Source organism: Mytilus edulis, chromosome 6 (genome assembly GCF_963676685.1).
Source record: "Mytilus edulis chromosome 6, xbMytEdul2.2, whole genome shotgun sequence".
Taxonomy (NCBI): Eukaryota; Metazoa; Mollusca; class Bivalvia; order Mytilida; family Mytilidae; genus Mytilus; species Mytilus edulis.
The window spans coordinates 81,726,980-81,745,471 of NC_092349.1; the positions used below are offsets into that span (position 1 = coordinate 81,726,980).

Consider the following 18,492-nt stretch of genomic DNA (forward strand, 5'->3'; position numbering starts at 1 on the left):
GAAATATCTTTTTTTTCCTAGTTTTTGTCGAGCCTGCAACTTTTGTTGCAGAAAGCTCGACATAGGGATAGTGATCCGGCGGCGGCGGCGGCGGCGGCTACGGCGGCGGCTACGGCGGCGGCGTTAGCTCACTTCTTAAAAGCTTTATATTTTAGAAGGTGGAAGACCTGGATGCTTCATACTTTGTATATAGATGCTTCATGTTACGAAGTTTCCGTCAGTCACCTGTCCAATGTCCTTGACCTCATTTTCATGGTTCAGTGACCACTTGAAAAAAAAGTTCAAATTTTTTGTAATGTTGAATTCTCTCTTATTATAAGTAATAGGATAACTATATTTGATATGTGCGTACCTTGCAAGGTCCTGGTGTCTGTCAGACAGTTTTCACTTGACCTCGACCTCATTTCATGGATCAGTGAACAAGGTTAAGTTTTGGTGGTCAAGTCCATATCTCAGATACTATAAGCAATAGGGCTAGTATATTCGGTGTATGGAAGGACTGTAAGGTGTACATGTCCAACTGGCAGATGTCATGTGACCTTGACCTCATTTTCATGGTTCAGTGGTCAAAGTTAAGTTTTTGAGTTTTGGTCTTTTTATCTAATGCTATATGCCATAGGTCAACTATATTTGGTGTATGGAAATATTTTATGATCTTTATGTCAGTCGAGCAGGTTTTATTTAACCGTGACCTCATTTTCACGGTTCATTGCACAGTGTTAAGTTTTTGTGTTTTGGTCTATTTTTCTTAAACTATAAGTAATGTGTCAACTATATATGTTGTATAGAAGCATTGTTAGCTGTACCTGTCTGCCTGGCATGGTTCATCTGACCTGGACCTCTTTTTCAAGGTTCATTGGTCTTTGTTTAGTTATCTTGGTTAATGTTAAGTTTATGTGACAGTTGTAATAAAGCTTAGCTTTATACTTAGGACTATCAACATAATATCAATGATTAGTATAGAAGGCGAGACATTTCAGCGTGTGCACTCTTGTTGTCAAATTAGATATTTATAAACCAGAGTATTTTATTTGTTTGTAACTAATATCAGTGTACCTGATTTGGATTAGTTGTGTACTGTATATAATGGCTGCGATTTTCTTTACATGTTGTTAAGATAGTTTGAATGATTTGGCAGTGTATGTGTGTATGCATCATATATATTCATTATGAACATGAAGTAGGTAGATTTGCCAAAATGTACTGCCATTACTTTGTGCAAACTTTTAAATAAAATGCTTGTCAATTTCAAATAGCGCAAACGTAGGTCGCCCTTATAGATATTTACTCCAAGATGTCATAAAATGTTATTAGATGACTTGTAATAATCATGCTCTACCAAAAAGAAAGATTATATTTCTGAAAAACGCTCCTTCTAAATTTTTGATATACACACTTTTGCATTATCCTTTTATAACTTAGGGTGTTTAAGGAATGAATGTAATATTTTTTCTATCTATGAATAAATAACATAAAAAATTTGGTGCACACTGAATAACGCACATGTTTTATGTTATTTCGAATAGACAGAAAAAATATTAGTCATTTCTTATAATTTAATTCTAAATTCCATTTTAAACCGTAGAAAACCATGAAAAAATGTTGATGACGTCAGGGTCACATGACTAAATTATGTCTATGGGCTGATAACAAAATAACGTCAGCCAATCAGAGGACGCGTTACATAAACATTAGATAAACCCAATCAAGCTAATGCCCTCATTGGTGTATCTTATAACTTACCACGGTAAAACAAGTGCTAATAATCAATGCAACAAGCTTATAATATACAGTATCAATAATTACTAGGTCAGTGGTCATAATACATTATATAACACAGCTCTTCAAGACCCCCATGACCAAGTAATTGTCTATAGAATGAATCATTATACAATGCCACAATGATGATCAAAACTAACATTATAACAAATTTCAAAGTTCTTAGTTAAAAGTAAAATCACAAAATTACTGAACTTAGAGGAAGATCAATTGGGAAAGTCCATAATCACATGGCAAAATCAAATAACAAAACGCATCAAAAACGAATGGACAAAAACTGTCATATTCCTGACTTGGTACAGGCATTTTCAAATGTAGAAAATGGTGGATTAAACCTGGTTCTATAGCGCTAACCCTCTCACTTTAATGACAGTCTCATAAATTTCCGATATATTTACATTGATGCGTTAAATAAACGGACACACAAAATATAATAGTCAAAATATGGGTACATCAGTCATCATCGTTTAACAATTTTAAAAGGAACAATTTAACAGAACACAAAAATATCTACTATCTACGAACACATTTATTGAGTGTTTGACGTCAGAATACTTTATACGTCACATAAATTTGTCGTTCAATGTGCGTACAAACAATTTTAAAATTTTCATGGGAATGTTAGCATACAGGGTTAAAAAATCAAAAGTATGTAAGAATAAATTTAAGAAATAGACCGAGATTTAAACTAGTCCAAAAGTTATATATAGAATTTATAAGAATCCAAAAATAGTTAATTCCACTACGCGATTGAATGATTTTGACGTTTGTGGTTCAACGTATGTTGTAATTCATAATAGAAATATATCATAATGACATATAATAGAACAATATCTTAAACTATTATAGGATATGATCTTATGAGTTTCCACTTTTAAAAGATTTTTAATAAAATCAATGAAAATTCACTTAAAAAATTAAATGGAGATTAGGGGTAACAGAAAGATGAGATGTTCTGCATGTGGCTTTTTGTTAGAATGCATGAAAAGCTATTTTTTTTTAAATTTATGCAGTTAATGTATAGGTAGGTCAATCATTAAGGAAATTTGTTAGAATGGGTTTCTTTTTGTACTACAGTGTATATGTCGTATGATCACAAATATCATCAAAGATTAGCAGGTATATGTTGAGATATGTGGGTTCTATTATTTTAATTATAGTTTACATTGTGTTATTTTTTGTTACTTCATAAAAATTGGCTTGTATGCATGATTTTGTTCACAAAGTATTTTGTGTTTTGTCTCAATTAAAAAAAAAATTGTGGCAATAATCTTCTTTAAATATTTTAATATTGAACAATTGAACTCATCATTTAAATACATATTTTTTTCTTTGTATAAATCATGTATAAATGTTTCACTTGTAGGTCGACCTGATCTTTACCATACGTTAAATAGGATCGCTGATTGTTCAGTAAACAAACCGTATAATCGTATGTTAATTCAAATTATTTGGGAATGTGTACCCTTCTAACAATAGAATAGGTCCAATAAAGTTTTTTTGAATGCATTTCCATATTTTGAAATCTTTGTCTCAATTTATTAAATCTTAAATTTTTAATTCATTTCAAAATATCTGTTGGTTGCTTTACATCTAGTGGCAAATATTTCATACATATTCATTACACAGCTCATTGTATGTAAAACAACAATGGTTTACTCATACTCACTTTCATTTTTTTGCACGTTTTATAGTATATCACTGAAGTTAGAGGGAAAAGTCAAAACATTTTTTAGTCACTAGGTATGAATTTGGCTTCTTTGTGCATTCTTTTATTTTTGCAGAAAATTTGTATTGAAAGGGAGTTATTTTTTCATTGTTTTGGTAAATCCTGCAAACATTCTTCTAAGCAACAATTGATATGTTGAATATTAAATTTCTGGTTCACCATGGTCCTTGAAATCTATGAAAACATATATACACAAATAATAATAAATCCACACTATTTGGAAAATTTCAATTACCATTGCCTGAAATCTCGGGGTTTGAAGTCATCTGTACCTTTTGTATTGAATTTTTACTTCATTTTATAAAATCCTAGTATTTGAACTGATTTTCTTCACCTATTTCCTCTAAATTTGGTGAATTACTATAAATCCAGAGTACATCTGCTATTTACTACTAAAACGCATGTAATCGCTATATTTGTACTTGAATATTTTAATGCATCATCTTAAAAACATATCAATGAGGTGTCTATTTTATAACTGGTCATTTCAATTTTGATTCTACTGATGAATTTTGAAATAAACCCAAAGGTTGTGATGACAACTGATTATTTTGTCACAGCTTTCCATCAAAATTGATATATTATGCTTGGTTCATAAGTTAATAAAATTCATTAAAACATGTCAAAATTAGGGTACTTAAAAAATTATAAAATGCCAGACCTCCCATAAACATTTATTGCGAACCCTATGATAGTTTTCCATAGATTCATCTGCAAGTTACCTGTCCATTTAAACTTTTGTAAGTTCTATTGTCCCATTGAACAAATACAACAGGTATTGTTCTCTGTATAGTTTATTTGATGTGACCTTTAAATTTCTTCCAGGAGAAATCTATCACTCATTGATTAATTTGCCTGACCAAAAACATATCTTCTTTGTTCACTGAAATACATGTATAAAATCACATAAACTGCATGTGATACAGTATTTATTCAATATCAATAATATATTTTCAATCTGTTCAATATAAGCACTGATTTAATTATAAAAAGTTTATTTCTGATTTTTTTTTACTACTGCATGCATTTATGTTTTAAAGAATTTGCATGTTTTTTGTGGTTGTTCAGTTATAAAGAATACATTTATGAAGACCTTTATTTAAACATTTCAAGTTTTTACTTAAGAACCGACTAAAAAAAAGCAAATTTTTATAGGTAAAATGTTGAAATTTGATCAGAAATCAACTTTTAATTTTTAAATCAGTGTTTATATCAAACAAATTGAAAATGTGTTATTGATGGAATAAATACAACATCACATGCAATTTCATAATTACTTATTTGTACATGTATTCCCATCATTGACAGTTCAATTTTTTGTTCAGGTAAATTAATCAGTGAGTGATAGATTTCTCTTGCAAGAAATTTAAAGGTCCCATTGAATAAACTAAACAGAGAACAATAGCTGTTGTATTTGTTAGATGGGACAATAGGACTTACAAAAGTTTAAATGGACAGGTAACTTGCAGGTGAATCTATGGAAAACTATGATAGGATTCGCAATAAACTTAAAGAATTACTGTTAATCAAATTTTTATGAGTTGAGATCAACTTCCATTATGAGAGATGACTTGAATGGTCAAGATATTCTTGTAAGGAACTTATGAGAGTAAGTTATCATAGAGTATTTTGCTTAACTAAAAAAAGTGGGAATGGCAGAATCCGGTGAAAATCAATAAATATTTTAAAATGGCCCAAAACAAAGAGAACATTAAATTTTACATACACTTAAAATGAGACAACAGCAATGAATGTTACCGTTTTGATCTTCCTCCGTTTTTATGAAATCATATAGCATGTGACAATATTTTCTGACTGCTTTGCATGGTATGGTATTTTTCCAATTGCATCTGAAGTGAAATGGGTAGTTCATAAGTTGCCTGTTGAAGTTCAATTTGAATTCATTGTCTGTCATTGCATGGGTGCATTAAGGAATTCAGCTTAAGAAAGATGGTTAGAAGTCTCTATGTTTGTATCATTTGTAATGCTTTGTTCATATTCATCAAAATGTGTATAAGAAACTAAAATAATTTTTGAGACAAGATTCAGTTCATTAAAGATTATTGTACTAGCATGTGCAATGTCAGAAACTTTTCATGAACCCTCAATTTCAGAATGACTTAAAGGTATTTTTATAACAGAGGGGGATTTATTAAGGAGTATTAAATATATTTTTTCAGTTATTATACTGTTTATATACAGTTTATATACTGGCAATTCATCATACATAGCTATAGAAAATGAGTATAACTTATATATGCTTACAATGTATATCAGGCCTGCATTTCACAAAAACACTTACGACTAAAATTGATTGTAAGTCATAAACAATTCAGTATACTTACAATTAAATTAAATCGTAATTTTTTTTGTGAGAGGCAAGCAGGTACAACTATCCTATTACAAGTTCATCAGTATATTTTTGTTTACACAGAATCTTTTACATATACCTATAGTACAAAAGTATATCTTATATGCTTACAATATACATTAGTATATGACTAACCTATTACATGTACATTAGTATATGACTAACCCATTACATGTACATTAGTATACTTATGATTACAGCTAACTTATTACATGTGCCTGACACGAGGTCAGATTTTAGTGAGTAACTGCTGCATAAGTATATAGGCACCAGAATTGAATTTACTCTGTTATATTGTTTAAAAAATTCCAGGCCAAATGATTTGACATTGAAAACTTATCGTTTAATGTTATTTGATTCATATTATTATTATTAATCTATTGATAAACATGAAAAATGGGTGCTTTTTGGTGATGTTTTTTTTGTGCAAATTACTTTAAATTCAGAAATTATAGCAATGTTTTTATTACTACAAATACCGTAATGCTCCTGACAGACACAAACAGAATGTGGTAGCAAACTTGTTAAAGGTACATTTTTCTATCATTAGAACTTTCCCATTCACAAATATAGACAGGAATATTGCAAATTTAGGAAGTCAGATAAATCTTTGTCAAGTTATTTGGCCTGGAATTTTGCTTATCACTTTCAGTTTTGGTACATAAAAAAATATCAGGTTGTGAATAGTATATTTATAATAAGTATGATGGATGACCTAGCAATTCTGTAGGTAGAGAGTGAAATATTGCATGTCGTTTTACTGGTGTGTGTTATTTTTCAAACTTAACTCTTGCTTATTTTTTATAGAGTTACCTTCCTTGGAAACATTAATTATATGGCATCTTTAGCGCTCTAATTTGAACAATTCATACCAGATTTTTATGAAAATCATTCAAGAGTTATGCCACTTGGCAGTTTTAGTTTTAATGGAAATCACATTGCATTTGCTCTGAAGCCTTCATTTCTCTAAGAAATTAATAAAAAGGTTTAAAGAACAAAAAAAAAAGTCATTTTTATATATAGTTATTGTCCTTTTATCTGGAAAAGATAAAATATATTCAATTTCATTTTTGTATATTTCTTTTTTCTAAACTTGGTTCTTTCAAAAACAATTACTGTAAATTCAGAAATTATTGCGAGGTTTTTATTATTGCGAATAATGCGACTGAGTTGTAAACGCAATAATTAAAACTCGCATTTTGTAATATTATAACTAAATTAAGCATGACTTTTCTTAAAATCGTAAAAATTACAATCGCATTCAAGTGTAAAATGACAAAATCGCAATAATAAATGCACGCAATAATTTCTGAATTTACAGTACTTAGTTTTTGGAAAATGACGCAGTCATTGTTCCATAACTGCCGACCTGAACTTCATTACATTTCTCTGCCTACCGCGCTTGGTTTCGTATTTCCTATTTTCCATACAAACTGGAATCTGCTTGTGTTATCATTATGCATCATTGTGTAGTATTAAATCAGCCAGGACCCAGTTTACACTGGTTTTTGCTTGTATTCCACTACACTCGAACAAAGTGTTGTAGTTTGACGGGAACCAGTTTTAGAATTTGTAAACTACAAAACGTAATCGGTTATTGTTCATTCCGTTTTGGTGTTTCATACCGACTTATATGGTTTGAATAAGCTTAAGACCCTTCAAACATTAATGTGATAGGTATATTAAAGGTTGTTTTACAAAAGGATTGAACTGTTTTACTTTCAAAGTCGTACTATAGGGATATCTGTCATATACGGATTTCCACTCTCACCGGTTAATTTCTTCTTTTACACGTGCTTTGGAAACTTCCTGTTTAATCGCAAGTTTTAAAATTGTTTTTGAGTGAATTAAACTTATTTTAACAATCATGAATCGTTCCAGAATCATTTTAAAGCAGTTTCTTCTTCTCTTTGATGATGGAAAATAGGTTTTCTCAAGAAAATACCGCAAACGATCGCAGAGGAATTGAAACGTACAAGTCAAGTCGGCACCTGGTTAAATTGGCATCTAGTCAAATCGGCACCTATTCGACGTCAATTCGGCATCCAATAATATTTGTTATAATATTTTTTAATCAATTAATTAATTACTGTTACCAAGTACATAGTGAATATGTTGTGTATTTTGGTAAACCACGAAACGAAAGTGAATATGTAGTGTATAAAGGTAAACAACGAAGCCCTTACCAAAGCTGTTGTTTTAACAATTAGACAATTTGTGTAATTGTAAAAACAAGTCAATTATTAAAATAAAATGGAAAACTATGAGTCCCTTTCAATAAATCAAACTTTCATGCCAAATAATTAGCAAATTTAAGGTGTTTGTTTTTCAGTAAAGTTTAAACAGCATTAAACCAACAATCCTGTAAAATGCTCAACTGGTTAAAATAATGCAGAAAAATACATAATATCTCATGTATTAGTCCAAATAATTATGACGTCTGGCAAGGCTATTTTATTATTTTTCTGGGACGCCTTCCTACGACGTTCGTAGGAAGGCGTCCCAGATTTTTTTTTAACATAGCCTTGCGGTCATAGGAAGGTGTTCCAGAATAAAATTTAAAAAGCCTTGCCAGACGTAATAATTATTTGGACTACTCATATATATCATTAAAAATACACCAAAAAAGTCATTAGTTGAGAAAAATAAATATATACAAAATGTACATGAACACCCAAAAATGTGAAAGTTAGTATTTAACTCTTTTTGCTTAAATACTGAAAAAAATTCTGGCAACCCCTTTCTTATTTTTACCCTATTGCTTAAAATACTGTTAAAAATATATATTTAACATGGGTGACGAATTGACTATATCAGGTGTCGATTTTAACCAGGTGCTGATTTGTCCAGGTGCCAATTTAACTAGGTGCCAGTTTGACTAGAATTCTTTGACAAATGTTTGAAACTATCTGAGTTTCATTAGACCTTTGATAGCAGTAACAAAAAGATTATTTACTTAATATTTTGTGGGAGAAGGGGGTTCAGACTGTGTGGTATCAGGTCTGTTTGTGCCCAATACATTTTCGCACCCTACACGTTCGCACATTCACACTCCACTCATTCGCGCCCAATTTTAATTCAAATTCAAGTTGAATAATTGGAAAATCATGGTTGTTGTTTTAAATTGCTTTGGTGTAAATACTGAATGTATTTATAGCTTGGTATGAGTAAAACATTGAAGATTTCAAAGGAAAAAACACAAAAGATAATTGTTTTTAACAGCTTGGTCCCATTGATCTGAAACAACGAAACAATAAAACATAGAAACCAAAATATAGCAATCCACTAATATAACCAAAACATGATAAAATTTATTCAACACGCAGAAACAAACATAGTCAGAATCTCACTTCATTTTGAAACAAGTCAATGAAACAAGTTATAGCAATACACTAACCAAAACATGATTAAGAGTTATTCAACACAAAATAAAACGTTGACAAAATACCACTTTTTTTAGAAAGGATTATTATTATTTTTAGCAATACCTTATCCAAAACATGATTAAGATTTATTCAACACAAAAAAAAATTGCTGTCTCACTTTATTTTGAGACAATGACAACAATTATACTTATAAGAAAACACTTGCTTACAGAGTTATTAAACACAAAACCAATTAAGATTGGGTGCGAACATGTAGGGTGTGAAAGTGAAAGGGGTGAAAATGAGTGGGCGCAAACGTGAATGGAAGCGAACGGACCCAGATTCAGACTATGTACCAGTGAGAAATATACAAGCCTTTCTACGGTATTTATTTGTACAATTCAGCTAGTCTTGACCTATTCATTTGTCTTAAAAAAACCAGCCAGTTGTCACCTTCACTTCACACACACACACATATACGAATATCAATTATATGCTCACGATACATGTTGCATTGTTAAACTAATTACGGTATGTGAAAATCAAGACTTGCATAAAAACTATCCCAATATTAGAGACAGTGGCGTCATTTTTCTTCAGAGCTTTCAGCTCTTTGATTCTATCTTAAAGAATGGAGATTTTTATGAGTAAAGACCTTTCATAAATTTACTGAATCAAGATGACAGTGGTGAGAGTGCATGGGAAATGGAATAGCATGAGTTTTGTTTTGGATTGATATTTTGTTTTGAAAGACGAAAGAACTGTTTGGGAGTTTTTCGAGTGAAATGTACATAAATCCTGCCCTTAAACAAACAAAAATAAACAATATCTATAAAAAAAAAAATAGAGGTTAAAAAAATTTGTTGTTACCATTTCTGAACTTATTTATGATAGATAACACTGATATTAAGATTCATAAACTTTAATGATAGTAACGCATATACATGTGACCAATGAATAAATAACAGAATTTTTCTTTTTGACAATGTTTTGTACTAAGCATTCTTGTATAACTTATAAGTACATAGAAATCATAAATCTTTTTCTGGTATTCATTACTATTGCATATTTATTGAAAAACAAGTATATCTAAAAAAAAAAAAGCCTAATTAAAACAAAATGGCTGTTGTTTATTTTTAGGTGGGACCAGGAAGTCGCAGAATACCAGTTCAGGCTATGTGAAGGAATACATAAAAAAGAGAAATCTCATTCTGACATTCGTTGCCTCATTGATAGATTCTATGATCACATGGCATAATCCATTAGACAACCCAGAAAGGAAATTCCCTGATGATGATAAAGTGACATTGTGGTTAAATCAGCCAATCATTGAGAAGACATGGAGAGAGCATGTGAGGCTGTCATGGGATATTTCTCCTCTCCTAGCTGTTTATCTACCTCTTAGGTAAGACATGGAGAGAGCATGTGAGGCTGTCATGGGATATTTCTCCTCTCCTAGCTGTTTATCTACCTCTTAGGTAAGACATGGAGAGAGCATGTGAGGCTATCATGGGATATTTCTCCTCTCCTAGCTGTTTATCTACCTCTCAGGTAAGACATGGAGAGAGCATGTGAGGCTATCATGGGATATTTCTCCTCTCCTAGCTGTTTATCTGCCTCTTAGGTAAGACATGGAGAGAGCATGTGAGGCTATCATGGGATATTTCTCCTCTCCTAGCTGTTTATCTGCCTCTCGGGTAAGACATGGAGAGAGCATGTGAGGCTATCATGGGATATTTCTCCTCTTCTAGCTGTTTATCTGCCTCTTAGGTAAGATTGACTAAAAAAAACACTAAAGACATGAATTGCAGATCTGATTTATGTTGGTACTTGAAGCTAGCCCAAATCCAATATGACAACTAAAAAATCATGTCAATCGGTTTACATCCAACATGCAATTTTACTGTCATTAACAGCCAGAGAAAACACTTGATCTTGTGCAATGCCAAAATATAGGTATGGACAAAATGTAGGAATATGAATCTTCAATCGATCATTTGGAATTAGCTCTTGATTAACATATCTCTGTAAAATAGAGCTAACAGCTGATTGGTCACGGGGCACTCATCAAAATCTGTGTTTCTTGAAGAATTTAAAAAAAAAGACTTCAGTCTCTTGAAAGTAGAAACGATTGATTTCATTGAGGAAATACATTATCTTGTTAAAGCCCCTTTAAAGATTCTGTCTTTCAAATTGAAGATTTACCAGGTGTTTATTTCTGTCTGTAATTTTTTTTTATTCAAATTGAAAATTTGCCAGATGTTGGTTCACTTCTTTCCTCAAATTTAACTGTTTCAAATTTTAGATTTACCAATTCTGCAATGGTGAGTCGAGAAGTTCGGAGGTTAGTTAGGTTAAATCCTGGTGCTGTTAGTCACATTCCAGAAGCTGTACATTTCCTAGTTACTCCTCAGAGTTTAGAGGCAGAGGCAAAAGAGGTCAGTATATTAAACTACTTTGACTATAAGGTGTCTTCAATGTTATTCTACATCTCTAAACATGTATGGAGATTTGTACTACATTTCTACCAGTTCCCATACCTATTTTTTGTACTTGAAAAAAAAAAAAATTTCAGGATATTTACAAAAATGTAACATTTTTTTGTTGACAATGTTTATGGTATCAGCTGGGTATAATACATAATCATAAACTTTCCTTTCAACAGAGATTCCCTTACGTTTTATATAGATATATATGTAGTTTTCCCTCTAAATAATGGATACATTATATGATGAAAACATCAACATTAGCACTATCACTTTTACTGCACCAATTTAAGAATATAATTCATGTTTCTCCATTTATGCTTGAAGCTTAAATATTTGTAAATCCTATATCTTAAGCCATGGTGGCATAATTGTCATTAAGGCCGACATTGAAAGAAGGAAAATGGATTTAAAATAGTGTAACTCAAAATCACATCCCTGCCAGAAAGACACATCTCAAAAGTTTATATTGCATAATGAAGAACATTTTGAAAAGCATTTACTTTATGCTGTTTTCTATTGTGTCGACAATCAAAGCTAATTTGTACTTTTATTTTTACAGATAGTGCACATATTGACCTGGTGTAAGATTTCTCCAGTAAATGCCTTGTCTTACTTCTCCAGACAGTATCCACCTCATCCTCTGACTGCTCAGTTTGCTGTTAGAGTATTAAGAACTCATGAACCTGTAAGTTACTGTGAAAGAGATTTAAATGCTACTATGTAACTTCTTGGCAGGTAAAGATCAACAAAATAATGTTAATGCATTGTTTATGAACACAAATAAGTGTACCCATGTTTATGAACACAAATAAGTGTACCCATGTTACCTGACATATTGTTTACCTAACTGTACCCTCAGAAATGGGGGGGGGGGATTTTTGCTATATGCAATACACAAGGTGTTAGGATGTGCCACTGGATTAGGTCACTTTTTCCAGCTTGAAAATATGTGAATAAGTGGGCGAAAACTTCAGAAATATATTAAAAGGTTGATAAAGTTCCAATTACTTGAAAAGCCCTGTCATTTTTTCACAGCTGGAAGTCTTGCAGTAAGTAAACATTACTCACAGAATCTTAGCCTTAAATTTTCCACTTTTCCAACACAGCCCACGAAATCCAACCATTATGGAAAAAGGTTACAATTTTACCTAAGCAATATATAAAAAGTTATAAAGTTTTAAGATCTAAATTATATGAAAAGGGTGGGGTAATAGAACCCCAGCGACACCCCTATCAATTTTAAAGTATTGAAGTGCCCCCATCCAATTATTATCAACTATCTGTTTGCCAAATACTTATAGAGGTGAAGCAGAAGCTCACATTTCACTTGGTAATTTATTTAAGATTGTATAAGCAGTTTGACAGTTATAAGTTGTAACATCACTTTTGTGACTAGTTTTTATACTCCGTCTTTTAGACGGGACGTATTATGGTATACCGTTGTCCGTCCGTCCGTCGTCCACACTTCGGACAATAACTCATTAACACTTTCACCAATTTCCATGAAACTTAAGTGAATTGTTTATATCTATTGACGTAAGCTCCCTTTCGTTTTTTTTAAATTTCAGATTTTAAGTTTTGGATTTATGGGGCTTTATTCATAAAAAAGGGGGGATTTTCAACACTTCGGACAATAACTCAAAAAGGCTTTCATCAATGTCCATGAAACTTTGGTGAATTGTTTATATCTATTGATGTAAGCTCCCTTTCAATTTTTATAAATTTCAGATTTTAAGTTTTAGATTTATGGGGCTTTATTCATAAAAAAAGGGGGATTTTCAACACTTCGGACAATAACTCAAAAAGGCTTTCACCAATGTCCATGAAACTTTGGTGAATTGTTTATATCTATTGATGTAAGCTCCCTTTCAATTTTTGTAAATTTCAGATTTTAAGTTTTGGATTTATGGGGCTTTATTCATAAAAAAAAGGGGGATTTTCAACACTTCGGACAATAACTCAAAAAGGCTTTCACCAATGTCCATGAAACTATGGTGAATTGTTTATATCTATTGATGTAAGCTCCCTTTCAATTTTTATAAATTCAGATTTTACATTTCCGTGTTATTAATTTTTATGCTTAAAAAAGGGGGGATTTTCCAATTTTGGGACAATAACTAACACTTTCACAAAATTTTATGCAATTTTGATAAATTGTTTATATCTATTGACATAAGCTCCCTTTCCATTTTTTGTCGAGCCTGCAACTTTTGTTGCAGAAAGCTCGACATAGGGATAGTGATCCGGCGGCGGCGGCTACGGCGGCGGCGTTAGCTAACTTCTTAAAAGCTTTATATTTTAGAAGGTGGAAGACCTGGATGCTTCATACTTTGTATATAGATGCCTCATGTTACGAAGTTTCCGTCAGTCACATGTCCAATGTCCTTGACCTCATTTTCATGGTTCAGTGACCACTTGAAAAAAAAGTTCAAATTTTTTGTAATGTTGAATTCTCTCTTATTATAAGTAATAGGATAACTATATATGATATGTGCGTACCTTGCAAGGTCCTCATGTCTGTCAGACAGTTTTCACTTGACCTCGACCTCATTTCATGGATCAGTGAACAAGGTTAAGTTTTGGTGGTCAAGTCCATATCTCAGATACTATAAGCAATAGGGCTAGTATATTCGGTGTATGGAAGGACTGTAAGGTGTACATGGCCAACTGGCAGGTGTCATCTGACCTTGACCTCATTTTCATGGTTCAGTGGTTATAGTTAAATTTTTGTGTTTTGGTCTGTTGTTCTCATACTATATGCAATAGGTCTACTATATTTGTTGTATGGAATGATTGTAAGGTGTACATGTCTAGCGGGCAGATGTCATGTGACCTTGACCTCATTTTCATGGTTCATTGGTCAAAGTTAAGTTTTTGAGTTTTGGGCTTTTTATCTAATACTATATGCCATAGGTCAACTATATTTGGTGTATGGAAATATTTAATGATCTTTATGTCAGTCGCGCAGGTTTTATTTGACCGTGACCTCATTTTCACGGTTCATTGCACAGTGTTAAGTTTTTGTGTTTTGGTCTATTTTTCTTAAACTATAAGTAATAGGTCAACTATATATGTTGTATAGAAGCATTGTTAGCTGTACATGTCTGCCTGGCATGGTTCATCTGACCTTGACCTCATTTTCAAGGTTCATTGGTCTTTGTTTAGTTATCTTGGTTAATGTTAAGTTTATGGTACAGTTGTTATAAAGCTTAGCTTTTTACTTAGGACTATCAACATAATATCAATGATTAGTATAGAAGGCGAGACATTTCAGCGTGTGCACTCTTGTATAAATTTTAGATTTTACGTTTTCTTAAGTAATGAATTTTTATACTTAAAAAAGGGGGATTTTATGAAACTTCGGTGAATATATTAATGTATCATCCCTTTTGATTTATATATATATTTATATTTCTAGTTGATCATATAAATTCATTTAAAGTATAAAAGACAAGTTAAAAGAGCAATGGGTGTATCATGCGCTAAAGCGCAGCCCTTTATTGTAACTGGCTGACACTTACTGCTTCCTGTTTTACAAATAGGTATGCTAAGTCTTCTTTTTGAAAATAAAGATTGAGATAGATATATAGACAAATCTCCCTCCGCTGTTGGGTTGTGAAAACTTAGTAGTATCGTCATTAAGAATCTTATAACTACAAACAAATTTTGTCTCTTAGTATTCTTATGATATTCTTGTCATTTTAATAATGCTATGTCTACTTCTATATTTTTGCAGGAATCTTTATTGTTTTACATTCCACAACTTGTTCAGGCATTAAGGTTTGATACTGTAAGTATAGCGGATAGAACCTCAATTTGGGAATGAAACAAAAAATACTTCATAAAAAGGCGAAAATTTAAACAATATTTAAAAAAAAAATCATGGTTATGGTATATAAAAATGATGACAGGGATCACCATATATATTAGACAGTACAGCAGAATAAAAGAGTAGAACAAATTACCAAACTCCAAGGTAAATTATAAAAGGGGAAGTCCATAAAAACATACACAAATCAAACAGTGGACTTTATCAACCAATAAAACAAATGAAACAAAACTAACAGCACATGGTCTAGAAAAATGACCTGGTACAGGAACAAAATGTTTTGGGGTTAAACCAGTTCTATGTGCATACAAGTCTCTTGTTTTTATAAGGGATGAGATTTTATTATTTAAAGTTTATTTTAATTCTGTGTCTTTAACAGTTAAATTTTTTCTTTATGATCCTTGAATAATCAAGTTTTGAATTTGTTCTTGTTGAAAGAAAAATTGCCATTGTTGAAACCAGTTGCGATTCCATTACTTAATTAAACCAATAATTCTTTGTTTTCATTGTCTTAAGCATAACTTTTGTTAACAGGAACTTATTATTACAAATGTTGAGAATAATTTAGTTTATATTTGATTACTTTTTTCCAGATGGGTTATGTGACAGATTTTATTTTATGGGTATCTAAGAAGTCTCAGTTACTGGCTCATCAGTTATTATGGAACATGCAAACTAACAAATTTACTGATGAAGAGGCTACAATAAAAGATGGTAAGTCGTTAGTATTGGGTATTAGTCATGGTTATCTGTTTGACTGTATTATCCGCAGATGGTCCTTAGAACTGTTTGTTTAAGACTGATGGTTTTAATATGATTTTAAACATCTTTTAAGCACTATGAAGTAACTATTATTCACTGGATACCAAATTTTTGTGGGATTTTGTAGGTACAAATAAACTGATAATTTAAGAGTTGAAAGAAGTGCACATATTATAAAGGTGTGTACACAGACTTTGCAAATCCACCAAAATCAAATATATAGTAAAAACAAGTTTTCAGTCAATGGACAAAAATTGGTACAGACAAAAACAAATGAATTGACAGTTACTCTTACAGTTTTGTTCTTGTTTGGTGAATTGTTATTATTTTGATTTGCAGTCACTGCTCTATCAAAAACCTTTTTCTGTGTAATAATACTGAATTTCAGAAGTTTAAAGTTTGAATTGCATATGTTGATAAATCATATGTAAATTATACATACATATGTTGAACACATTTGAATTACACCTATGTTAATAATGTGTGACACTGTATTTACAGAGGATATTGGTGATTTGTTGGACACACTGATGGATAATATAAAGAAATCTCTGTCAGGACCAGCATTAGAGTTTTATGAGAGAGAGTTTGAATTCTTTGATGAAATTACCTCAATATCGGGTAGAATCAGGTAAGGATAAATTAAAGAGGGGTGAAAGATACCAGAGGGACAGTCAAACTCATAGATAGAAAATAAACTGACTGTGTCTGACAACGCTATGGCTAAAAAATAAAAAGACACACAGACAACTAATGTGGTTTAACACCATTTTAATTTATGTTATTTTTGAGGATCAATTCTTGTTTTCCTGTATTTGATTAAGGGGCATGTGTTTACCATCTTTTCACAATGACAAGGTCTTAAATTATAAAAAAAATATGGAAATAAATATATTAAGTAGCTTCATCTAGATAACTCTTGAAAAATTTTAATTTACATTTTGATAATACAAAAATAATCATATTAAGCATATCAAAATGATTAAATACAGACATAAAGTATGTAATTTAGTATAGTTTAATTGTCAATTAGAGATGTGCATATATGGAGCATTGTAACTAATAAACATAAACATTGTGTTGTTTATTGCAGACCTTTTCCGAAAGGCCCAGAGAGGAAGAAGGCTTGTTTAGATGAATTAAAGAAAGTCAAACTGAGACCTGGTACACAGCTTACACTTTATTCCTTTACTATAATGTTAACGGGCAACTTCTTTTTGGTGGTCTTGTTGTAGTTTTCTATCCTGAATTAAAATAAAAATCATACTTTATGAATATTCAGGAAGAAAACAAATTGGTTGTTCCTGCAAATGAGCCAAAAAGAAAGAAGATTGAGAAATTGACTGCCACCGGAAAGAGAGTTTTTAATAGTGACATCATTTTGGCCTTTCAATATTACATCTAAAGAACCATTAAAAATTTGTTGCATAGGTATTTCAATATATAGGGAACTTGGTCCTCTTTCTACACAAGGCAATAGATTGGTGTTCTGAAATCTTAACAGATGTGGATGGAGGCATCACCACCTTTAAGCATGGGTTTTACTGCATAATTACACCTTATGTAAGAATCCTGGGTTTTGATTGGTTGATAGCCAGTCTATTTTTCATCAATTTACTATTATCAAATGAATATCGTTCATTTTTGTCGAGCCTGCAACTTTTGTTGCAGAAAGCTCGACATAGGGATAGTGATCCGGCGGCGGCTACGGCGGCGGCGTTAGCTCACTTCTTAAAAGCTTTATATTTTAGAAGGTGGAAGACCTGGATGCTTCATACTTTGTATATAGATGCTTCATGTTACGAAGTTTCCGTCAGTCACATGTCCAATGTCCTAGACCTCATTTTCATGGTTCAGTGACCACTTGAAAAAAAAGTTCAAATTTTTTGTAATGTTGAATTCTCTCTTATTATAAGTAATAGAATAACTATATATGATATGTGCGTACCTTGCAAGGTCCTCGTGTCTGTCAGACAGTTTTCACTTGAACTCTACCTCATTTCATGGATCAGTGAACAAGGTTAAGTTTTGGTGGTCAAGTCCATATCTCAGATACTATAAGCAATAGGGCTAGTATATTCTGTGTATGGAAGGACTGTAAGGTGTACATGTCCAACTGGCAGGTGTCATCTGACCTTGACCTCATTTTCATGGTTCAGTGGTTATAG

General features: G+C 31.7%; 1 protein-coding gene across 10 annotated transcripts in view; it reads left to right on the forward strand.

Annotated features, from left to right (window-relative positions):
• The window catches only part of LOC139528643 (phosphatidylinositol 4-kinase alpha-like), a 78,359-nt gene that overhangs the window by 53,225 nt on the left and 6,642 nt on the right, over positions 1–18,492 (forward strand). For 4 of the 10 annotated variants that reach the window (XM_071324719.1, XM_071324725.1, XM_071324722.1 and 1 more), the window contains 8 exons: positions 3,146–3,211; positions 10,385–10,649; positions 11,550–11,682; positions 12,293–12,418; positions 15,470–15,523; positions 16,156–16,276; positions 16,826–16,955; positions 17,418–17,488. In XM_071324719.1, the coding sequence (XP_071180820.1) occupies positions 3,146–3,211; positions 10,385–10,649; positions 11,550–11,682; positions 12,293–12,418; positions 15,470–15,523; positions 16,156–16,276; positions 16,826–16,955; positions 17,418–17,488 (966 nt within the window). Of the gene's footprint in view, positions 1–2,856; positions 2,899–3,145; positions 3,212–6,079; positions 6,119–10,384; positions 10,650–11,549; positions 11,683–12,292; positions 12,419–15,469; positions 15,524–16,155; positions 16,277–16,825; positions 16,956–17,417; positions 17,489–18,492 lie in introns of all 10 variants that reach the window. The other 6 variants (XM_071324727.1, XM_071324721.1, XM_071324723.1 and 3 more) reach the window with 4 other exon arrangements.